Genomic DNA, 26,490 nt, shown 5'->3' with positions numbered 1-26,490 from the left:
CATGTAATTAACCGTATATATCTTAATCTGACACGCTCGAGTATGTACAATGATCGTTTTTTTACTATTCTGATAGGCCGTCCTAGACAATTTTCCCCTATATACGGGTCTAATTTTTGGTAGAGGTACTCTACAGGATCCAAGGTATGTCCTTATATTAATATTAATCTGACACGCTCGAGTAAATCCCGAATTTCCCTCTTCGGCTCCCCAACTACGAACCATGCATAGATTGAGGTATTACGAACTGAACTTTATGACAATTTGGATTTTTCTGAGATTTCGAGAGAATCGTTCAAAAATTTTTTCTCGAAATCGGTAGCAGATACGACAAAACTACAAGAGACCATAAAGTTCAGTACAACAACAAAGCTTCTTTTTCCATTTTTTCAAATTAACAGTGGCACACCAAAAAAAAGTTCTGGGGGAAAACAGGAGACAGTGAAAATATCACCCTGTAGATTTGCTATCGAAATTGGCATGTCACATGGTGTGAACTATCATTCATTCGTTGATTATACGTTCGTCTTCATAAGACGTTCTCTCTCTGAATCGATAGAGCTATAAAATATGAATATTTTGGGCATCTCAGATGACAACGGCAATTTTGGAATTGTACTATTCTTCAACCGACCGATTCAATTATGAAATTTATGCCAAGTATAAAATATCTTGGTAGTGTGGATACTGTGAGAGAAAAACTTGAAAAAATTCCTACTTTAACTTTTACAGATTCTCAGAATGTCTAAAAGCATTCCGTACATGTATTTGGCACCCAGATCGAATAGCGCTATACCATTGGTCATTGTGTGTCGTGTGTCTATAGCAGCGAACTAGCCCTTCTCCCTATTTTCTGACTATTGCACAGATTACATATCTATAACACGGGTCAACACCAAATTTGACTTTGACTGCAAAGCATAAAATTTCGATAGTTTAGATCCTAATTAGACGAAAAAAAAATATAAGGCATGAAAAAGTTTGCTTCTGTGTTTGGGAGACTGATTCAACGATGTCATTTACAATAACTACAAGCAACATGTGGAGCCCATGGCTTGTCTTGATTTCAAACTAGAAAGTCAAAATATGCTTCATAGGATTCAGAGGGAACCTGAGATGTCTTTAATTCGTATTTCACGTCACGAATTATAATAAATTGACCACATATAAAACAAAATGCATCAGCATCGTATTTACACTTTCTTGGCGACATTTGAAGATTGTCTGGGCTTGTAAACAACACCTGATCGTTGTTTATGACTCGAGTGCCCTCTAGCGGCACCTTGTAGGTAAACGTAAACACCCCACTCTCATCGCGCGGTCATTTGGAATTATTAAAAATTATTAAAAAAATGAAGAGTGAGTATTAATACTATAACTATCATAAAACCAAAGTTTATACCGAATAAGGTATTTTCTTTTCGTTTTTGTGCATAATTAACCGGAAAATAATAGTATAAACTTCAGGACAAAGAACGAAAATTTTTTTGTAGAGTCGTGTAATCTGTATATTCAGTCGTAACATACCCACATGTTTCAACAAATTCACCTACTGCCTATAAATATTTTCAAATAAGGCCAGCAAAATATCGGGCATTTTTATTGAATGAGGGACAAGCGAAGCTCTGGGTGCCAAATACATGTACGGAATGTCTAAATGCCCTCGGCATCAGATTTTGCTATGCTAGGACCTTACACATGCAAACGCTTCCGGTGTAACTTTCGTCAAGCTATGTGTGCCCAACCCATAATATCATTCTGGTTGCACCACTGGTTATAGTTGGGGAGCCGAAGAGGGAAATTCGGGATTTACTCGAGCGTGTCAGATTAATATAAGGGGACAAACCTTGGACCCTGTAGAGTACCTCTACCAAAAATTAGACCTGTATATAGGGGGAATTGTCTAGGACAGCCTGTCAGAATAGTAAAAAAAAACGATCATTGTACATACTCGAGCATGACAAATTAAGATATATGTGGTTAATAACATGTTGAAAAGTATATATTCTCTTAATCTGACAATTAAAGCGTGTCGAAAATGTGTGGGAGAGCGCCAAAGTTGCAAAAAAAAACGTCACATTCTCGAGCGCGGTGGCGTTTTTTCTTATTTTGAAGCTAATGATTCAAGAATAACAAAAAAAATATAATCTGACAGTTTTAGCAAGACGAAACAATAAAAATTGGCTATAAAGGTCACAAAAATCAGTTTTTTGAATTATCTCCCTCCCTGAGCTTCAAATCTTTTCCGCCTTCGTTATAAAAGTTGTAGAGTATGAAATTTTCAATAAATTTTGTCCCAAGCAATTTTTTCTACGTTCAAACGTTTTTGAGATATATGTCGATTAATGCGAGGTGTTAAGCGATACATGCTGAAACGAAAATTCACTCGTTGGAAAATAGTACATTCTAAGGTTCAGTCACAGACAACTCTAAAATTTTCGTGACTAATTTCGAAATTGTAATCATAGAAATACATTGATATTTTGACAATTGGATTAATGTAGATTAGACTGGGATTCTACATTGACCTTGCCCTTTCGCATGTGTGGCTAAGCTTCTCGTCCTTATCGCCCTCTAACTCGAGAATGGTTAAGAGTATGTAAAATTCCTTCAGACAAAAGTTGTGTAGAATTTTAATATCTACAACTTTCATAATGAATACAAAAACGATTAGAGGTACAGGGAGTGAAATATTCGAAAAAAAGGGATTTTCATCATCTTCAAAGTGTCAGATTAAGAAAACCCCTGATTAGTGTCAGATTAATGGGTCAACACGTCTACAACACTCAGATTGACCATCTGTATGAAAATCTGACACGCTCGAGTATGTACAAGTAACGATTTTTTTTTACATTTTCAAAGGACCGCTGTGACCTTGCGTCACGTCCAAATTGTCAGTCCCTTGAAAAGTGGCTTCCTTTGGGTCCAATTAACATATCCTCCAAAAATCTGACACGCTGGAATTTTTTTTAAAATTATTTTCAACTCTTCCGTACGGCCAGTGCCACCGCACAAACTGACAGATAAGCATGAATTCATTATCAGAGACACGTGGAGCATATACAGTATCTTAATCGGACACGCTGATGTACACCTGACGATTTTTTTTTACATCTTTGAGACCCTGCAGACGCTTTCCCCACCGCTGAAAGTGCATACATCATAGAACCTTTTTTTCTTTCTACCATCTAATCTTCAATATCCACTAGGTCTCCACGACGCTCGAGTAAATCCCGATATAGCATCGTCGGCTCCCCAACTATTAAAATTTAATACTCTCGAAATGTTAATCCTCCATTTTTACTTCAAAATGACAGTTTTAAATTCTGATGGGGCATCAAATCTTAATGGACTTTCCTGCAACTGAACGTTAGTAAATAAAAATCCTAATATGACTCCCCTGTAGATGCTGTTAGTTGTGAACTACTGATACGAACACTGGGACAAAATTTAGTACTTGTATGATTCATATTGATATTGTTTCCGAGAAAAGAGTAGTTGTTAAAAGTTTTTCTTTATGTTTTAATCGATATTATGTTACTCCTTATGCGAGGGTGGCAACCAACAATGGCCAAGCCCCTCGACTAGCGCAAGAATTGGCAGTAGTTAAAGGATGAATGATGATCAGCAAACGATACGAAGATATATCAGTGCACCCTCCCTCCCGAGTCAATCAAAACAGAATAATGTACTGCACACCCCGTGAATAAATTGGGTATATCATGCTGGATTGTTCGCTGGTTTCTATACTAGAAAGACATCACCGACGTTATGCATACCCAGGACCGTATCAAGAGATGTTCGAACTAAGCTCATCTAGCCTTTTTTCGGTTGGTTATTTCTAATTCTGCCCAATTGACACAGAGGCCTAAGTCTGGCAGGTTCGGCCAAATTTAACATATTAATTATGTTTCTTGTATCAGACTATTAGTAGTGAATTTCGGTAAAACGACACGCTATTCACATTATTATTTCAGCGTTATCGGCCAAAATCACATAACGGTGTTCTAAAGGATCTTTGACAAAAAAAGGGCTTCACAAAGCTTGATCGGGAAATCAACTCTTGATTGAAGGATCAAAATCGATTGATCATTTTGAATAGAAAATAAGCTCAAATAATTCTAAAAAACTGAAATTTTCTGAAGTCCATTAGAAAAAACGAAGTCTATAGCTGATTCCGGTAATAACCAAAGACATGTACGGAATGTCTGAATGACCTCGGCATCAGATTTTGCCATGCTAGGGCCTAGGGCCTTACGAAAACGCCTCCGGTGTAACTTTCATCAAAAAGACGAAAAAGTGCTTTCCTCGTGAACGTTTTCACCATATGATTTTGACAAAAAAATGTTATTTATAGTCCAAAACAAACCTCAATCGCATTTCTTACGCGTTGTATGCATACATTGCATTTGCATACCCCTAAAAATAAGGCGAGTTGGATAGGTAAGTATGCCATATTTTTTATCCTTCCCCAAAATGAACTAAAGTCGAAAGTTCAAGTCAACTTAGTGGCTAGAGATCATAGTCTGTCAACAACGTTTACAACTTCAGTAAACATTGAACACAATTGGATGGAATGGAAATGAACTTCGCATCGGAATAACTTATATTTTCTATTTCCAATTAGGTTATATACCTAACAAACTTGCTATTTCTTGAAGAGATTGTATCTCGAAAATGGATATAGTTGCTAGGACATCATTCATATGTATTTAGGAGTAGAATCATAATTTGTAAAAAAAAATGTCAATTTGAAATAGGGAAGTTTTTGATGAAAAATCGAATAGAAATGCCGGAAATGCAGCTTGTTTTTGTGACTACTCTGTACAATATTTTCATCAAAATCAGAATGAAAACGTACAGATCAGATTGCTTTACCTAATAATATGTAGTTAAAAGACAAGTAGCTATTATCCATATTTCTGATCATCCCGGATAGAGAATAAGATTAAGTAACTCTGGAAAACTTCAGAATATCAGTGAAGTCACATTAAAATTTGATATGTGATATTGAGCATGCCATTTGAACACAACTAAGTTGATAGCGAATTCTGGTGACAAAAACATGAAAAAATTTTTTATCTACTATCCATGCATAAATATTGCCTTTCCTTGAGGATTATGATATTCATTAATTACTTGTGATTTATGAGGCATGTTCATAATAATAGAGAGGAACATACGCCGAACATAGGATATTGCTATACATACCTGTATAAAGGGTGTCTGTAAACAAATGCGAAGGACTTAGAGAGACGATTCCTCGATGAAAATAGGCGGGGGTAGTTCCTATAATTTTTTTTCGAAATCGTCCTCCCCTCTAAGATACAGCCTTTGGAAGGCGATGAAGAGTTGACAGTTTTTAATTTTCTTTACGGGTTCTAAAAAACACTGAGTCATAAAACTGTAGGTACATAATATGAAGCACTAAATAGATGTTACTGACACAATTTTTTTAGATTTCATAACTTTATTATTAGATGTTAGATGTTGAAAATAACAACCCTTCATGACTTTCCTTCAAATCTTGTTTTCGTGGGAAAGATTTTCAAAAAATAATATTCTTTTATAGTTTCCCATTCGATTCTGGAGAAAAAAAGTCTCTTGCGAAATTTCGATACTTTTCTCGGAATAAATAAAAACTTACAAGTAGTTCTGATCACTGTTCATTCCATTTCATCGTATTAGTGACTACCTCCCGCTAAAATACATGCATCAACTCTCTGCTTCATAGACCTCCGTATACTGCTTGTAAGTTTTTATTTATTCCGAAAAAAGTATCGACTGTATCGAAAAATTTTTTTCGGAAATATATCCCACGAAAACAATTTTTGAAGGAAAATCATAATAACAGTTTTATTAAATTGGAACCATATGAAAACATTTAACTTAAAAATGTCATAAAAAAAAATTTTTCGAAAATTTTTGTCAATAAATTTACTGAATTTTTTAGTAAATCCTCAATAGTACAAAAACTAGCTCATTGAAGTATAATTTTTTTTTCAATGAACTAACACGCAAGGATATTAGCTACAAACGGCACCAACATCATTTCTGTTAGTTACATAACTTGAGAGTTATTGCTGTTTGAACATGATCCTTACGAAAATTGATAAAATAAAATAAAAACTCAGTACTGTACTTTTGATAATTTTTTAATGATAAAACTAACAACTCTCAAATTATGTAACTCACAAAAATGATCTAGGTGTCGTTTTGTACCTATATACATTGAAGTATAATAAAATATTATACTTCAATGTGCTTGTTTTTGTGCTATTGCGGATTTACAAAAAAATTCAGTAAATTTTTCGACCAAAATTTTTTTTAAGATTTTTTTCATGACATTTTTAAGTTGAATGTTTTTATATTGTTTCACTTTGATAAAAGGTGGTAGTATTTAATTTTTTAAAAAACATTTTTTTCACATGTGTAGGGCTTTCATGTCCAAAGAAATCGATAATATTTGAAAGGGTCAACTAAAATAAAAAAAATTAATTTAAAATGGCGGCTATTCCAAAACTAGGTGGGTAAACCCCCCCATTGTGGGTGTTTCTGTCGATAAAATTAGGTATATTTAATGCCCTATCGCTAATAGGTCATGCACAGACACACTGTATATTTTCGGAGCGCCCACTTCATGCCTAATGAATACAGGGCGAATTCATAACTATTGGGACATAGGCTAAGGGCAGATTGTTTGGACCAAAATATGGCGATAGGACCAAATATACCTCAATAAATTATTGCTGTGGAAAAAAATAGAGGGCGATAAAGTTGAATTTTTTATAAGGGGGCAGAATAATATTTTCTTCGAAGTTCGAAAGTCCTTTATTAAAAGAATTAGAAAAGGCATAGAAGTCGGAGGAGGCCCCACGTAGAACATTTAATCTAAGTTTATTCTTTTTATGTTACATTGTTTTTAATTATACTTTATCGTCGAAATAAATAAATAAAATAAATAAATCGTTACTTCAAATCCCATTCCGATGCTTTGAACTGTTCAATTGTGTTTTTCTTAAAAACAGATGAAAAAATATACAGTGAAATTATTAGCAGAAAACGAAAAAAAAATCAACTTTAACGCCCCCTATCTTTTTCCACAGCAATATTTTATTGAGGTATATTTGGTCCTATCGCCATATTTTGGCCCAAACAATCTGCCCTTAGCCTATGTCCCAATAGTTATGAATCACCCTGTATAGAAAATAACATAAGGTTGTTCTATTTAAAAAACATATGCTTCATAACTATAAATGTTGGGAAAAAACTAACTAAATCATTGGAATCTACGTAAAAAATGTTTATTTCTTCGATAAGTTCAAAGATAACTGAGATACCAGGGGTGCTTGAAAAGTAAGAGGCCTCCCTGAACAAGGTTCAATTTTTTTTGTATTGTTCTCCTCAATATCAAGGAAAGTTCAAAATAAGTAGCCCGACTTAACAAGCGCATATTTCCTCGCTCGAAATAGGGCGGTTAAATGCACGTCACTGCGAGTGAACACTTCCCGAGGAAATAATCGTGTGTAGATTTCCCGGCGAATCCGGCCCTTTCATCCGGAGCAAGGGAACGCTTTCAGCATCGAGGAGATAGCGCCGTTTCGCAACAATAACGGATTCCGCTCAATTGGTCCGATAGACGAGACGAATGACAGGCAGCGTATGCGTTCCTTCGGCCGCGTACAACGTGGGGGAGCTACATCGAAGGGGATTTGTTTTCTGGGCCCTTATCTATTTAAGGAACTTACGACCATTAGCCTAACGTGACGACACGACGCGGGGATTCCGCTAAAAGTTATCCAGCGAACCGCAAAATTGATGATAGATATTCGATGGAGATTCTGAAAACCCTTTTTTTAACTAATATAGGGGGTTGTACGACTACGATTCACATACGCTATTCGTATCCGTGGATAAATGGTTCAGAAAATGTACGTTCTAAAAAATTCATCGTATGGAATCGATAGAGCTATAAAATATGAATATTTTGGCCATCTCAGATGACAATGGCAAGTTTATTTGGACTAGTACTCTTCTTCAACTTCAACTGACCGATTCAATTATAGTATTCATATCAAATTTCAGTTGAATATCTTGTGAAGTGTGGATACTGTGAGAGAAAACTTGAAAAAATTCAAACTTTGAGTTTTACCAATTCTCTGTAATCTATGCATGAATAAGAAAATAAGAAGGAAGCAAGGAAGGACAGGTGCGCGGCTATAGACACACACTAGACATGTACGGAATGTCTGTAGTATATAACATTACTAGCAAGGTAAGAGGGTTTTTACTGGCAAATGGAGGACTGGCAAGGAGTTACCTCCTTGAGCCAGTATAACCCGTTACCTAGCGTGTATTGTTTTATATTTTATTTGTTTCTCATTTGTAAAAAGGTTAGATAAATTCCAAAAAAATCTCAATAATTTGTCGCAAATGTTGTAAGCGTTGCCATGAACATGTCTGTTTATTTTTCTTTACATTTGTTTTGGCGAAAGCGAAAATGAATGTACCAAAAGAAATTATTGAGGCAGCCAGCAGTGTAGCTTCAAGTTTATTACCTGCAAAATCAGCTTCAAGGTACGAGCGAGAATACGACGACTTCAAAAAGTGGCAAAACAAAAATAGTGTGATTGGGGTAACTGAAGATGTTTTGTTGGTCTACTTGAATCAACTATCAGCTAGATTCAGCCCTAATACTGTATGGGCAAAATGGTCTATGCTGAAAAGCTGCTTGAAAATGAAAGAAAATGCCCCTGTTCGCAGGTTTGTTTTCCTTAAAAAATTTATTGAAAAATATGACGTTTAGTTGTCATTTGCAGATTTCAAAAGGTAATAGCCAAAGATTATAGAGTAGAAAGATAGGAAACGCCCTCATATCGCTAGTACTAAAAACCGACTACATTTTGGCCAGTGAAAACACGCGTGACAATGAGATGGCGCTAAAAACGCATTGTCAATACAGGAAAACTTTTTTTTTCTGTTTTTTAATTGAGGGGCGCGAAATTCGAATTCTATTTCTCGTATTGCATTCCAATATTGACTTTGTTTCTATCAGAAAACAAACATCCTGAGCGACAAAACAAAAGTATCGTTTTGCTTTGTGATCAGGATGTTAGTATTCATCTAAACATTGTTTGGAATCAATTGATATCAACGAAAAACGCTGTTGGATGTGCTATATGTTTATTTGCAATTCATAACAATTTACAAAAATTGAAATAGTGGGCAGTAAATGAAGCTTTAACTAGGACACTAAAGTATATGGTGATCTGCTATACGTCGAAGGTGTTGTTTCTGTACAATAGGTTGTTCTGAATTAATGAACTTAGTTGAATTTGTAAAATATACATATATCAGAAATTAATATGAACCAATATTCAACCTACCATCATAGCATACATATTCCAGTTACTTACATATGTAGGTATTATTTAAAGAATTTTCAGAACCACACTTAAAAAAAACCTTACAGACATATGCTGTACCTGTATATGTCAGTATAGTTTCTTGGTGCTTTTTTCATGATTTCCTTATGATATGGTCTCTTCATGACACAATATACAAATTGATTAATGAATGAACAAAACACTTTGACTTTCTAAACAACAATTTGACAGTCACTCGGTTCCCAAATGGAAATCAATAAAACCTCTGCATTTCTGAATATATTGAAAGAGTAGCAATTGAGAAGACCTATAAAGATCATCATTTGCCCGTTCATGCAAGGGATGCTTTAAGTATACAACAATTTACGTCAGTGGCGGCTCTGCCATGAGAGCACATGAGCACGTGAACCCCCAAACAAAGTAACGTAAAATCAAATTTCCTCTCTTAACTAACCAATAAATTACCGTTCTTAAGTTACAATATTATTTTGTACCTAGTATCTATTTATGAATTATACGAACATGATCCAGCGAAGAAGACTTAGCAGTGCTTTCCTCTACTCTTGCCGTCCACGGCGTCCACATACGTCGGTCGCACGTGCGAACGAATAGGAGGGGTTTACGACGAATTGCTTGACAATTTTTATGAGCGGGCGGAGGGGGATGTACGCCGATTTAACTGAAGCAGGAGCACAACTTCGCTGTGCCCAAACGGTGAAATCAGGGAGATCACGTTCGGACTATTTATCCGTAAACGACGCGCGACGTAATCCATTAGGTGAAGTAGGAATTATACGTTCATTGTTTGCATTATGGATGCAACAAAATTTACTGTAGAATATTTAAAACAAAATTTTAATTCATTGAGTTATGAAGAAAAACTCCAAGTTAAAAAAATGGTAGGCCAAAACCTGAAATTAATCTAACCCAAACTACCAAGTGTAAATCCAGAGACTTTAATCGGAAATTTAAAATGGAAATATACGACAAGAATGATTGGATATGTGGATGTAGCACAACGAATCGTTTATTCTGCTTTCCTTGCTTGTTATTTGGTCGCAGTCTTGTCGAACCAGCGTGGACGAATACTGGAATAGCAGACCTGGGTCATTTGGCACAAAAAATTAAGAAACACGAAAATACCCAAGCACACATTAATGCACAGTTAGAAATGAAATTGCTAGGAAAAGTGGATATACGTCAACAGTTGGACAGTGCATATAGACGTAATATCCAACAACAAAATGAACAAGTGCGAAAGAATCGATATGTACTGGCTCTTCGAGGACACAATGAAAAAGACGATTCTTCGAATCCAGGAGTTTTTAAGGGTTTGATAAATTTCAGTACCGAATTGGATGTAGCACTGAAAGATCATTTCGAAAAATCTAACGTATTCAAAGGGACCTCAAAAACGATTCAAAACGAATTATTAGACTGTATGTTGAAGGTGGCTCAAGAAAATATAAAGGAAGAAATATTAAAAGCAGAGTATGTTTCTGTTGTGGCAGATGAGACTACAGATGTAGCAAATTTTTTACAAATGGTTGTAGTATTCAGATACCTTTTACCAGATGGGACACCTGTAGAACGTTTTTGGGGTTTTACTAATCCTACTGATCATGATGCTGCCAGCCTAGCAGAATGTATCAAAACTGTTGTGAAACAGGTAATACACAAACCAGAAAAACTTATTTCACAAAGTTACGATGGTGCTAGTGTAATGAGTGGATGTCATTCAGGTGTACAAACTATCATTAAAAATGACTACAAATACGCTTACTATGTTCACTGTTACGCTCACCAATTAAACTTAATTTTATCCCAGGCTACAAGCCAGAATCAAGAGGTACGTGTATTTTTCTCAAATTTAAGTGATATTACAAATTTTTTTTCTCATTCTCCTCAACGGGTAGCAGTTTTAGACGAAATTGTTGGACAAAGAGTTCCTCGCGCTTCTGCTACTAGATGGAATTTCAAAAGCAGAAGTGTTAGTACCGTTTTTGAGCACCGCGAGAACTTGATTGAATGCATGGAAAAGATAGCATCCACTGCTAGACAAACTGTGACAATCAATCAAGCCACTGCTATTTGTCGGATGTTGCAAGATTCTAAATTCGTGTTTTGGTTAACAGTATTCCATAGGCTGTTGCCACATTCTGATATTTTATATCAGCAACTACAAAAAACCGGGACAGACCCTTCACAGATTCACTCTGCCATAACTTGCTTCGAAGAATGTATTCAAAAAGAAAGAGACACGTTAAATACAGTGGAGAGTGAAATTCCCGAACTTACCATACAAACTAAAAAACGCCGTTTAAATGAAAATACATATATTACCAAAACTGTGGCTGCAAAAGAGGTATGTGATACTATCATAATGCAAGTAAAAGAAAGATTTTCATTTACGAAGCATTTGAATGCGGCATTACTTTTTTGTGCTGACAAATTTGAACAGTATGAAAACCGTTTTCCAATGCAGCATTTAGATGCAACAGTGGATGCATATCCATTTTTTGATAAAATGAGGTTGAAAACCGAATTAGAGATTATTTACAGAAGACCTGATTTCAGAAATCTCAGCGGTGCTTTCAGTTTGTTGAAATTTATAATTGAGAATAACCTAGAACTGATATTTTCTGCCACTTTTTCCCTTCTCCAAATACTTGTGACAATTCCGATGACGACAGCTGAAGCAGAAAGAAGTTTTTCAACATTGAAGAGAATTAAGACCTTTTTAAGAAGTTCGATGAATGAAGAAAGACTTACGGCACTAGCGATGCTATCTACAGAAAAAAAATTTATTGAAAATCTACCAAATTTTAACGATGTGGTCATCGATAAGTTCGCTGCAAAAAAGGAAAGAAGAATGGATTTCATTTTCAAACACTGTTCAGAATAGTTAACAATTATGTAAATTCTTGAACCTTTCTCATTCAATAAAATCAATGGCTTTTTTTAATTTTGTGAACCCCTGCCTCTTAGGCCCACGAGCCGCCACTGATTTACGTCGATGAACAGTTCTCAATTGACCTGCAGTAAAATGTTCATTGCACATGGTGTAGTAAGTAGTGTTTGCTGAATTAATTGCCTTCAAGCTCTGAGAATTTTATCCACTTCGGAGCACTGAAAATTAGAATCAATGAATGACCGATTCACATGTTAATGTGACTTTTAATACTTACGCTTCCATTTTCCTTAGTTGAGTGAAAAACTTAATCACGTAAAATACATTTTATTATTTGATCCACCGTTCTTCACCATTCAATAATTTTCGAACAATATTTTGATGTTTTCACCAAGAAATAAGACAAAAAAATTAAAAAATCAGCAACTAGAACGAGCTAGATAAACAAAAAGCGGTACGAGAATCAAAACATTCAAAACCTCTTTGATCAAAATTGACGTCTGAAATCTTAAAAAATTTCATATATTTCTGCAAATGGCACTCAAATTAATATTTTAACCAGTCCTAGCGTCTTAAAGACACGCGTGACACACAGATGGCGCTCAAATCGCTTTAGTCGCCTCGTTTCCCATCTTTCTACTCTATAATCTTTGGTAATAGCGTTTCTGAAACGAAAAAATGAGCGTTATAGACCGAAAAAGGCCAAGGTATTAAGTAAAGAAGAGACTGAACAATTTCTTTTACATGCTCCTGATGACCAGTGGTTGCTGGCGAAAATTGTAACAATATTTGGGATTTTTGGATGTTGTCGATGTGACGAAATTCTCTCCTTAAACATGAATGATGTAGAAGATATGGGAAAATACGTTATTGTGACATTGCGGCAAACAAAAAATTTAACAACAAGAAGATTCACCATAACCCATAATGGCTGCATCTTCAAGTCCTGCATGTTATACAGAAAATATGTAAATCTTCGGCCTCCTGGAACAGAAAGCCTAAGATTTTTTTTGACATACCGACATGGAAAGTGCATTTCCCTTAATGCTGGCCAACACACTATTGGTGGTGTCCCAAAGCAAATAGCGAAATATTTAGGTTTAAAAGACCCAGAGTTATACACCGGTCACTCTTTTCGCAGAACTGGAGCCACTATGGTTGCGGATTCGGGTGGAGATATTTTAGCGTGCAGGAGGGTGGAAGAGCACAGAAATTGCGATGTGTTATGTCGATGATTCGGTCAACAAAAAAATCGAAATGTCTAGCAAATTATTTGGTAGTAAGGAGAGTACAAATGTTCTGCAGTCCTCGAGTTCAGCAGTTTCTGAGTCAACAGATGGTTCATCATCATCAGTATCAACTCTTTCATCATCAAAAATCTGTGTTACTGGAAATAACAATTGTACCATGATTTTCAACATATATGACGATAAAACAAAATTTTCTAATGTAAATAATACTACTAACTTGTAAAAATTTTGCAAGTTAACTGTCAGTTTTACAAGTTAGTGACTTGATAAAATAAACTTTCTTGATTAATATTATGTTTTTGGAAACTGTCGTTTCCATGAATGAAAATCATTCCGTATATGTATTTGGCACCCAGAGCGAATAGCGCTATACCATTGATCATTGTGTGTCGTGTGTCTATAGCAGCGCACTAGCCCTTCTTCTTATTTTCTTACTTGTGTCGTAACAGATGACACTGCGCGAGTGGCTTTGGTAAGATAACTGCCATAAATATTTCAACAAATTCACCTACTGCCTATAAATATTTTCAAATAGGGCCAGCAAAATATAGGGCACATTTATTGAATGAGGGACAAACGGAGCTCTGGGTGCCAAATATATGTACGGAATGTCTAAATTCCCTCGGCATCAGATTTTGCCATGCTAGGACCTTGCACAAACGCCTCCGGTGTAACTTTCATCAAGCTATGTGTGCCATTGTGCGTGCCCCCCATAACCTATGTGTGCCCAACCCATAATATCATTCTGGGTGCACCAATGGTTCTGTTTTCTATACCACTAACGCCCAGCTGCAAGAAAGTACGTTAAAATTTAATACTCCAACGAAATGTTAATCCTCCATTCTCCATTTTTCACTTAAAAAAAGAACAGTTTTAAATTCTGATGGGACATGACGGCATGAGGCATCAAATCTTAATGGACTTTCCAGCATTCTGAAAACCCTTCATTAACTAATATAGAGGGTTGGCATGAGTACGATTCACTTACACCATTCGTATCCGTGGATAAATGGTTCAGAAAGTTTGGAGTACGTTCAAACAAATTCGTCGTCAAGTCCCATATGGAATTTTGATGAATAATTAATATAAAATTGCTTAAACGTAATGCTAAAATGCTTATAGTTTCTTATAACACTTGGTGGTAATGTTTCAAATTTAATAAAACTATCAAACTAGCATGATATCGAAGGACAGATAAGTTTGGGCGATTCACTATAACTTCGGAGAAAACACAGACGACTAACGTCGAGACCCTTCAAATGGTCTCATTTTCAAGTCAAAGCTACAAGGAAATTCACACAATTAACCACAAAGGATAATAAGTCAAGGATAATAACACGGTTTATCCACTGGGCGCTTATTGGAGCAGGCGCCCCCTTGTCCGTAGCTACCGTAGCTCACAAGCCAACACACATTTTTGTGCGATTTTTTAACTGTTCCTGAGTAATTTTTGGATGCAGAATGTAAAAAAGTTCTCAGATTTTGTCTATCAGATCTAGTTGTTGAGATTTTTTAAAAAAATTGTGTATATAATTTACGTTATAACTGTTATAATATATAATATTACTATTGACAGTTAAAAAAAACAAAGACACATGGATTTAAGTATTTATTGCAAAAACTTAATTTACATAATTACATTAGTCACTAATCACATAAAAATTTTCTTTTATACGATTTTCTAGAATGGAGTTTACTAGGGCAGTCTCGCTGAAGGCTCCAGCAGTAGTCCGCCATCATGTGGCTATCCCATCGTCCTTGATAACGATCTTCCATAGTTTTAATATCCTGATGGAATCTTTCCCCCTGTTCTTCACTACAATCACCTAAGTTTTCTGGAAAACGATCTAGGTGGCTGTGGAGATAGTGAACTTTTATACTCATGTTACAGCCGAGAATATTAAAATTTGAAAGCATAGTTTCCACTAATTCTACGTAATTCTCTGCTTTATGATTGCCAAGAAAATTTTGTACTACTTGAACAAATGAACTCCAAGCGTTAGATTCAGTCTCGTTCATTGATGTGGTGAATTGTGGATCTTTAACAAGTTGCCTTATTTGAGGACCATCAAATATACCAGCTTTTAGTTTTTTCCGTGCTAATGCCAGGAAATTTACGTGACAAATACCCAAAACAATTTCCATCTCGATTTAAAGCCTTCACAAATTGCTTCATTAGGCCTAGCTTGATATGCAAGGGCGGAAGTAAGATTTTTTCTCTTGAAATCAAAGGTTCGTTGATCACGTTTTGTATTCCTTGAATCATGACATCTCTTGAAGGCCAATTTTTGTTAACCCAGTGCTCATTTTTAGCTCTGCTGTCCCAAAGGCACAAAAAACAAGGATATTTTGTATAACCACTCTGCTGTCCAAGGAGGAAGTTAATCATTTTTAAATCAACACAAATTGACCACTGATGTTCTTCGTATTTAATTTTTCTCAAAACTAATGCTATTGTTTCATATTCTTCCTTCATGGTAGTAGAATGACCAATAGGAATTGAGCCATATTTGTTACCGTTATGTAAAAGAACACATTTGTTGTCCTTTATCAGAAAAAAATATACCATTTAACCTGTAACGTGTATCTCAGAAACTAGAGCTGATAGAAAAAATCTGGTGGCATTTTTGGAATCAGCACATTAAAAACATCTAAAATCAGATATTAGATTTCCGGCACCAAATTTTTTTTTCATTTTGTTGGCCTGTGAGTCGGTACAGGGTAGACGGTCGTTAAGATTTTGACGCAGTGTAATTCTATATTCCATACCGTAGATTTGGGTGACTTGGGACGATTGTTAAATTCAACTTGTCATATTTTAAAAACCGTGATCTATTTTATCTGAAAAGGAGGTTTAAATATGCTCAATGACTATTGACTAGGATACTACTAGATATTGATTAGGATACAATGCTTCAGAAGTCGGATATAAATTTAAAAAAAATTAAATCTACTTGTCCCAAGTCACCCACCGATTTGGGAGGCTTGGGACACAAGTTAAATCTATTGATTTCTCAACTCTCAAATGAAATAGGTGACTTGGAACGGTGTATGATTTTGAAAAATTAGAATTTGTGATTTTATAGGTAGTTGAAATTCGGTAAAGAAATTAAATGATAAACCCCTATTACAGCGAAAGTAAATATATTGCAACTCAAATGTAAAAAAAACTGAACAAAACAAGGGAACTTTGATTTCTTTCATACTTTGGTGATTTCTTTGTGTAAATAACGTAAATAATAATATCCTGCGAAAAATCCACATATTTCCTGCTGCTAATGCGCCGCTTGTATCTATTCGGCATTGTCCCAAGTCACCCTATGAAACAACAAAATAAATGAATGAGATCCATGCTGCCGCTTAATTTGTCAACAACCTTGTTTCATGACATATCTAATATACCAATATCCCACGTATCCAGAAAAAAAATTACACATGCAAATAGTGAAACGCATGTACAGGGCACTAGAAAGAATAGGGGCCTTAAAAAACGCGCTTTTACTCTCCTGAATTCGTTAATTTTTTCTGTCAATTCAAACGCACTGGTCACGACAAACTCAACAGGAATTAATTGTTAAATTAACCGAAGAGGCGCTACACAATCTTATAAGTTTGTCCCTTCACTCATAAATGGTAAGAAACAGAGAAATCTGCAAGGGGGTAATTGTCCCAAATTACAGGACCGTCTTAAGTCACCCTAATCTACCGGTATGTGTAATTAGAAGTAAAGAATGATAACTTCATAATCTCAGTAACAAGAAAATAAGCCTCAAATTCAACCGTGTCAAAAAAGATGCACTTTTATCTCAAATATGCCAGCCAGTATATGCGTACTCCAGTATCCCTGTACTCCGCATCAACCTTTTTTGACGTGTTCTTTAAGCTGTAAATCAGTAAAATTGCCAGCACACTTTTCTACAAACGTGTTCAGTTTTCGGGGCTTCTTTTTCATATTTCCTTTTTTTCTGATATCAAAATATCAATTCCGGAAAGGAAACAATATATTGGAAACTTATTTCAAGTTTGATTTTTAATTGTCAGTGCAAACTATAGTCGATTTGTAGAAGTCGTATAGTAAAGGGTGTCCAAGTTAAAGTGTCCCTATACCTTATTGTGGGAACTAAAGGAGCTAGAAGAAAAAGTTGATTACAAAACTTGTCTGTAATCGATTGAACTTTCATTTTTCATAACCCACCTTAATACAGGGTCCTACTTTTTTCCCTGTTGGTATCAACTTTCTTATTTTAAATGGAAAACCCTGTATATTATTGCATTTTTGAATTCCCTGTAAAATTTTAAGGTAAGGTGTAGGAGCACCCTTTGTTGAGGTGGATTTTAAAAAATAAAAGTTCAATCGATAACAGACAAGTTTTGTATCCAACTTTTTCTTCCAGCTCCTTTAGTTTCCACAAGGAGGTTAGGGACACTTTAAATCGGACAACCTGTACAGGGTCTGCAAATTTCGATATTTTAGCACTACAGCTTTCAAACCAGAGGAGATAGACAAAATCTGACACCCCATTCTCATTCTCTTTTTCTGAGAAACTAACAAGAGTAGTAGTCATTTTTGGCCACCTTCTTTTGTTTTCGAGATATAAGCGAAAATTGGAAAAATGGCGATTTCGAAATAAATGTATATCTCCGCTAATACTGGAGATAGAGCTCTGAAATGAAAACATTATACAGGCACTTTTTTGAGTAGAATCCAGTGGCGTGCTTGCCTTTTTAGCAGGATTTTTAATTACGAAGCTATGACCCAAAGTTATGTTTTTTTAAATGGAAACACTAGATTTCTATGCAATTTTTTTAAAGCTTAATTTTCACTGATTTCAAAAATATATAACATCATATGGTTTCTATCAATATAAATAATAGAAAATGACCAAAAACTTATTTTCTGAATATTTCTATGGTTTTTACTTTTGATGAGAATAGAAAAATGTAGGATCTTAGGATTACCACAGTCTCCTTCTATTAGTTCTTTCATTTCTATGCTTCCTACTCAATTTCTTCAAAATTCAAATTTTGTGGAAATTGGTGAAAAGCATAGAAAGAATGACATTGCCGAAAGGAGACTGCTCTTGTTATGGGAAGTCCTATTTTTCTGTGTTCGTCAAAAGTTGAAACCATAGAAATATTGACAAAATAGGTATTTCACCATTTTCTATTATTTATATTTATACAAACCATATGATGTTATATATTTTTGAAATCAGTGAAAATTAAGCTTTAAAAAAATTGCATAGAAATCTAGTGTTCCCATTTAAAAAAACATAACTTTGGGTCACAGCTTTGTAATTAAAAATCCTGCGAAAAAGACAAGCACGCCACTGGATTCTACTCAAAAAAAAAGTGCCTGCGTATAATGTTTTCATTTCAGAGCTCTATCATCGGTATTAGCGGAGATATAAATTTATTTCGAAATTGCCATTTTCCCATTTTTCGCTTATAACTCGAAAACAAAAGAAGGTGGCCAAAAATGTTAGTTTCTCAGAAAAAGAGAACGAGAATGGGGTATCAGATTTTGTCTATCCCCACTGGTTTGAAAGCTGTAGTGCTAAAACATCGAAATTTGCCCACCCTGTACAATACCTTTCGATATCTTCCGTGCTGAATTGTACTATATATATATTATAGGTGTGTGATGCTTTGTGCCGTTGAAAAATTTTGTAGTTGTATATATATTATGTATTAAAATTAAGGAGAAGAGCCCTTTCATTTTTCTCAATGAAATCAGATGAAAAAAATTGTGCCACACAAGTGGCACTTGTGGCACTTGTCTTCAAATTTTACACGAAAAACCCGCTCATATTCCGAAAAATTAAATATTTCTTTTCGTTAATGGACGACAACACCGAGCTAGAATCGTTACAGCCTATTTAAATGAAGTAGGGATTACACGCATGGACTGGTCTGCTGGTAGTCCTGACCTAAGATATTACACATAATATGTAATATGTAATATCCAATATTCTACTCTGTAATCTGTGGTAATATCTTTGGTCCTGACCCCAATCCTCAATCCCATCGAACATCTTTCGGATCGGCTAGGAAGACTTACGTGTCCGGGTGCACCAACCAGAGAACTTTGTAGAGGTTACTAATGGGCTTCGAGTTTCAAGAAATATCGGAACAATTTGATCAGGAAACAGGAAGACATTAGGACCTTAATCGAATCTATGCCTAGACGTATGAAAGCAGTCATAAGCTCCCGAGGGAGCAATACCAGTTACTAATTTTGGCGGATAACATCTGCCCATCATGATTTTCCCCTCAATTTAATGCTTGAATCTAATATTACAATTCTCCTTTTTTTGCAAACACTGTAATACCTAATATGAGGATATTAATTTTTTCTTTTTTCCAGTCAACATTAACTCACAGGGTGACAGCTGAAGAAATGAGAGACCATCATGTGACTGACTTAGATGATCACAACAGTTGTACGGACGACCATATTTTCAAACCTACAACGAAACTGTCCGTTCAGCAGGATTGGGTCTTACTGGCTGCAGCAATTGACCGAATATCATTCTGTTTTTATTGCCTTGTTTCATTGATTATGGCTGTGCAGTATTCATTGTGATCTAAATATTCATAGGAACCTATACACTCGCATCTCGCTGATTACATTGATTTTGTCTCTTTCTTGTACCGCATAAATATACTGAGGATATTTCTGAAAATATGAGTTGGTTCTTATTTTGATAGGTATTGTACCTATCTATGAGACGAACGACTAGATTAGTGTTGACTCGATATGCTAACAGATTTCTGTGAGACCACTCAGACTCAGAAGCTCAAAACTGTGAGTAAGTTAGTAGCTGCGCCGAGCACAAAGTACTCAGTATAGGTACTTCTTTATAAATCGCTCAGTCTTGGAGAGTGATTTTAGGAGCAGCCTGCACATTTCACGATTTTATTAGAATACTTTCAAATAATATATAAAATAACTTTAATTTTCGGTTGATGTCCAGCCAAATACAGAGGAGCTATAAGGGATGAGTTTTTTATTCGTACAAATATATCAACAGTTGATTTTTGAGGTCAAAAGAAACACTTTTTTCCTTTATCTACCATTTTTTCCAATTGGGCCCTGATAAAAAGATATAGCCATTTTAAGTTCTTATAAAATAAGCTGTGCCACCCCTGCAAAAACAAAAGTACCTTTAGAATAACTAGCTAAATCTGTGGCACTATACATCTGTTCTGTGGATCTTTTAACCAGAGTTGTATTCAGCCAAAGTACCCAATTTTTCAAATTTCGAAGACACTTTTAAATTTAAATTACTCGATAATGGCGTATACCAGAAAATATGAAGAATACTTTCATTTTACAAAAAGTTCAAATATTCATTAGATAGCGTCGAACTCAGTTTCGAAAGTTGGGTTCTTTAAATTTCCGCTCTTTGCATCCCCGTAACTGCAACCCCCTAACGAGGGTGAGCACTTATGAGTACCTACTTATATAAAGTACTTTATCTAATCCTGAAATTTCGCTTGAAAATTTCCATCGATCATCGATAACGAAATGACAGGTAAAATAGAGGAAGAGTACTTACTTTTGTGATTAGTTTATTAAATGCTGGAAATGGGCACCATTTAATTCCATGCAGTAAGGTAAGTTTTGCTGAAAACGTTCAAGTACATTCATTCCTCAGATTTTTGGCATTCATTTGATCCTTAGTTCGCAAATCATCCATGCAGTGACTCAGGCCGAGTAGCGTAAATCTTGTATTTCAGGTGACCCGATAGAAAAAAGTTCAGTAGAGCCAGATCAGGTGATCTGGGTGGCCACTCAATAAGTTTCCTTTTTCCAATACAGGCGTGAAGAAAATTTTCATCTAAAGAACTGACGCACCGGTTGAACGAAATAACGTGGTGCGCATTCTCCAATAGATGAAAATAAATTTGGCCAGTGAGATTACCGCTATAAAAAAAGGGGCGATTATGTAATTTCCATAAATGCCCGCCCAAACATTTGAATTTTGGGAAAGCTGCGTATGCACCTAACGAAATAATCTTGAATATTTATCCGACCAATACCGACAGTTATGCCGGTTTACAAAGCCGTTAAGGTAAAATGAACACTCGTCAGAAAAACGGATATGTGAACTGAAGTAGGTGATCGGGATCATCCTCATTCAGTTCCTGGACCAATCGTATCTTATGAGGATGGAATTTATGTTGTTTGAGGATTCTCATGATTGTTGTGCGTGAAACACCAGATACATATCGGACAATTTCCTAGTACTAAAGGTCGGATCCATTGCTACATGACCTAAGACAGCAACGTCCCTCGCTTCGTCTTTTTCATGCACCCTCTTTTTTACGACTAAGCCAGTAGCGTCAAATTCGGAAACTAGTTGACATCGACAGCCGCTGTTGTTCGCGCAGTCGTTATTTCTAAAAAATATTTTTATCATTTACACCCTTTCTTATGCGGAATACATCATTTCAATTCTACTTCAAATTTACAATCACTTGTAACGTTCTTAAAAATTCAAGCTAGACTAAGGTAAATATAAAACATAGTCCGTCTATTTTTTTGGTCAAAATATGAATACTTTTTTGAATAAAAAATTCACAACATAACCACTAAATACCTTGAAATGTTTCCCTGTCTGTGGATGTGACCATGAAGTTTGATAGACCAGTGAATAATGGCTAATTCTTCACAAGGGATCAATGAATGTTCTATAAACAATCAGTGTTCATTAATCACGAGTGATTTCTGAATGTCATAATGGTTGAGGAAACAGATAGGACAATGATCCCATTAACCATAAATCGTGGTAAAAGAAGTATACTATGAATGATTATACAAATTTTATAATCAAGATGTTTTCAGAAGGCTTATCCAGTCTGTATCACGTTGATACAAGGTATTCCTTGTTCTTGTTCTCTGTTAAACCTACAATCCTTTTAATTTCATTCTAAATTATAATAAATATCTTTAAAGAAAACGCAGTATAGAAAAAAAACTATATTAGAAAAATTACATGAAAGAGTGTGTTTCTTCTTCCCATGGATTCTGCTTGCCATTCAACAGAATAACAGAACTCTCACACAGATTCAACAACAGCTCACCGAGTTTTTCTTTGGAGAACACCTTGTATAATTGATGCTTTTCACTTGCTATTATATCTGCCAACTGAACACATTCTTGATGCAATCCTGATTTAGATAAAACAGTGTACAATAACAAAATGACTTCAGGAATGCAAATAGACCTCAAATACTCCCAATCAGCATTAGTGGTTAACCAACCATCAGGAAACAGGAGGACATTGTAGAGTAGGGCTTTGGCTACTTTTGCAAGATGTTCAGTTGTAATTTTCCACCTTTCACATTCAGTTTTGTATTGAGCCATTCTATGCTGATAAGCTACTTTTTCAGTAAACGGTGCAGATTCTGGTACAGCTTCAGGAAGTTGTGGTTTGCTTTTGTACTTTTGAAACCACTCATTAAAGCCTTCATGAGCTTCCAGGTATACCTTGTAACTCATATGCTCCTTCAATATTTTTTCTAGATTCTTATTGGTATTTTCCCCCATTAAATGCTCTACACTTTCAGGTGGAATTTTATTGAATGCTAATTGAGCTGCATCTATTTTCGATAAAGTTAAGAATGTGAAAATCATAGCATTACTCTGTATAAGAGCCTCTGCCCTCTGTTCTTCATAAAAAAGAATCCAGTCCAAAGATGAAATCTTAAACAGATCTGTTTCTGTCAGTTGTGTCATCAAATGACTGTTATTTTCCATCTCTTGAGGCTTGTTCCTAACATTTTCAACAATTTTCTTGGTTATCTCAAACACACTCAATTCAAAATCTTCAGCATATTTCAGAGCTTCTCGACGTTCATCATTATCAACAATCTCTTCCAAACATTTAGCGTAAAGACAGATTTGAAGATTACTATTAACTTTACTTAGATAAAAAGCAACCAAACGTGTTTCCCCTAGTTTCCATAATCTTTTCACATATTGTTCAATGCATGTTTCCACTATTTCTCTGCTATTCAGTTGACCAATTTGATCCAAAAATAACATCAGATGTGTAACAAAACGCAGGAACATCGTTGAGGCTTTTGCGTCACTAACCCATTCTTCTATTACTTTCACAAGCTGGTTGATTTCATCCAGTATAAGCAGCTTCTGTATTATATGTTCAGGTGATTTGGCTTCCATAACAACATTTTGAGGACTTGTTGATTCCAACTTTTGAAATATTTCATTAAGAGACATTCTCTGATCCCAAAACCAATCAGGTAGAGGTGCATATTCTTTGTTGACATTCTCTCTTATTTCTGATTCTACTCTTATATCGACCATAGCACGTAAATAAGCCCATAAGTAATCTTCCCATGTCCTACATGCTGGTAGAATTGATGCTAATATGCCAGAATAAGCAGCAATTGCAGCTTTCTCTTCTAACCGGAGATACTCTTTCTTACAGTATTGTATTGCCATGAGCTTCCAGACATCCCTAGATGGATTTCCTTCAGTTTCATAATATTCACCATCTTTTAGATCACTGAAAGAATATATTGAATCAGCAATGCAATAAGTTTTCTTCGAAAAACTTAAAAAATTATAGGCTTCAACTCAATATTCATTTTATAAATTATATAAAGTTTGTTCGTATAGTGGTTCACAATAGTTGTGAACTTTACAGAGCAAGTGCAGATAGATTTTCACTATCCGAAATTGCAATTGCGCTTGCTCTGTACAGTTCACAATCGTTGTGAACCACTTTATGAACAAACCTATTATATTCCCAGAGAGCAGTACGACTGATTTACTGTCCAACTTTAACAACCAGTATCTACAGCCTATCTACATCGCTCTTGCTCCTGTTCTATATACAGGATTATTCTTTTTTAATCCCACCCAAAATTACACCGGGACCTGAAAAGGATATTTTTCTAATTTTGACATATAAAGTGAAACTTTATAAAACTCATTGACGTTTTGAAACGTTTTTATTTTCGTAACCAGTTATGAAAAGTAATATATTTCGCAAGTGATAATAAATCGATACTTGCTTCCATAGCAACGGAGTCAAAAATCAAAAATAATTTCGGTCACTAGACGATTTTGATGCCCAGTTACTCAGTTCAGAATTAAAGTTAATCCTAGATTAATTTTGAAATTTCCCTTCTATTCTGCCAGGATAATCTAGGATCAAATGGCTTAATCCTGAACTGAGCAACCAGGCCTAAAGGAATCTCAGAGAGGTGCTTGTATGAACATTTTTGGTAAATTAAATGAAATAAGATTTTCAAATTTTCTAGGGAAATATGCTCTTCAATTGTTTATTAACATTTGAGTTATGGCCTAAAAAATTCAAATTCTAATGAAACTTACTCATTTGTATTCATTCCTTGATCATAATCCATTATATGATCTGAATCAATTTGTTCATCATTTTTTATATTTGGATTATGGTACAATTTCCATCCTTCTAATAGAGCTGCTCTCCATGCATGTCCACTAGACATGCAGATTTGTTGAGCTTCATCTAGCTTTCCACATCTTATTTTATTAAACACAATTTGAGAGAGCAACTTTTCATCCTCCATATCTAAATCATGTAGTGGTAAATGCTGGTAGTTAGGAGCATCTGGATCTAATTTATTCACTATTTTCCTACTACTGCTAAATGCAATTGTTTCTGCAGATTTCAGCTGATGAAGTGTATTTTCCCACCCACTTGTATGATCTGGATAATCTGAAATCAAGTTATCTTTTTCGGAGCTACAGTTTTCCAACCAATCGATAACCAACTGGGTTTCTCTAAGTAAGTTATCTCTTTTGAATAAACTTTCTACACATAATTTCTCGCTCAGACCTGTGTAAGAATCCAGGATTGTTTCATCATTCATTAAATTTCTAATAGCTAATCTATCTTGATATAATACAAGCAATAGTCTCCAAGTGTTCTTTTCATCAATCAGTTGTTTCTCCTCTTCAACATAAGAAACTGCTACTTTTGATTTTAAACCTTCTATTACATTGACAGCATCAGAACAACATCTAGCTAAATCAGCTAAAACTTCCAAAATACCCTGTTCACTAGAAAAATTCTGAAGTATTTCAAAAAACTCAGTATTCAAATTTTCCAATGTACTCTTCCAGGGATTTGCACCTTGTATTATTGAGCCACTTAACATTTGATTACTTTCTATTAAAATATTCATTGTATCATCATAATCTCCCAAAATAGATTTGTCCTGCATTATTCTTTCCATTTCATAGGGAGTCATCGTGATGGATAGATTACTGATTCCTTTCCTCTGTGAAGCAACCGTTTTGAACAAACCTCTTCCACTTGCGGAAGTTGCATCTTCTAAAAATCTGACTGATCTTTCTAAATCGTTATCCATTTTTATATTACCATTTATTATTGAAAGAAAAAACTATGGAGGGAAAAAACAAAATTCATCAATATTTTGAATTTAGAGGACACAGACAACCACAGATTACAGAGTAGACAACAAATATATTTAAGGTTCTGTCATAGAAGTAATAGTTAATCTTCATTTCTTCTTCTTCGGTTCCCTCCAAAAACCTTCTAAGGTCTGCTGTCAGTATAGAGGCAGTGGCGGATCGTGGTCTTTTGAAACAATTGAAGAGGTGAAAATTTTCATGAGCAAGGGATTTAAGTATTTTCAGTCAATCCTATACCACTTTTTCTGATTCGGCCCTGATTGCCTGATAAAAAGATATAGCTATTTCAGAGACAACAACAACGAAAGTATTTTAATTTTTATAATGATCTATGCCACCCCTGGAGAAACAAAATTCCCTTCATAAGTAGCTGAATCTGTGACACAATACATCTGTGGATCTTTTAAAAAGAGCTGCATTCGGTCAAAGACCCCATTTTTTCTAATTTCACAGATATTGTTTTTTAACGGGAACCCTATGAGTTCCCAT

The 26,490-nt window shown here is 35.2% G+C and overlaps 2 protein-coding genes across 2 annotated transcripts in view; one reads left to right on the top strand and one right to left on the bottom strand.

Moving 5' to 3' along the window:
- The window catches only part of LOC123310142 (neuronal acetylcholine receptor subunit alpha-5-like), a 91,958-nt gene extending 71,723 nt beyond the window's left edge, over positions 1 to 20,235 (top strand). Inside the window, exon 8 of the mRNA XM_044893543.1 lies at positions 19,915 to 20,235. Coding sequence (XP_044749478.1) covers positions 19,915 to 20,133 — 219 coding nt within the window. The 3' untranslated portion in view covers positions 20,134 to 20,235. The remainder of the gene's footprint in view (positions 1 to 19,914) is intronic.
- Positions 20,236 to 22,520: 2,285 nt separating this feature from the next.
- LOC123309753 (nuclear pore complex protein Nup107) lies at positions 22,521 to 26,021 on the bottom strand. Its single transcript, XM_044893001.1, has 2 exons — positions 24,919 to 26,021; positions 22,521 to 24,085 (listed from the first exon to the last, which is right to left on the bottom strand). Exons 1-2 carry the CDS (start codon positions 25,935 to 25,937, stop codon positions 22,546 to 22,548), a joined length of 2,559 nt encoding a protein of 852 aa, XP_044748936.1. The 5' UTR covers positions 25,938 to 26,021; the 3' UTR covers positions 22,521 to 22,545.
- Positions 26,022 to 26,490: the final 469 nt, after the last annotated feature.

Source organism: Coccinella septempunctata, chromosome 3, assembly GCF_907165205.1.
Source record: "Coccinella septempunctata chromosome 3, icCocSept1.1, whole genome shotgun sequence".
In the NCBI taxonomy this organism is placed as follows: domain Eukaryota; kingdom Metazoa; phylum Arthropoda; class Insecta; order Coleoptera; family Coccinellidae; genus Coccinella; species Coccinella septempunctata.
Note: the sequence above shows the minus strand (reverse complement) of the source record. Positions and strands in the feature narration are given on the sequence as shown.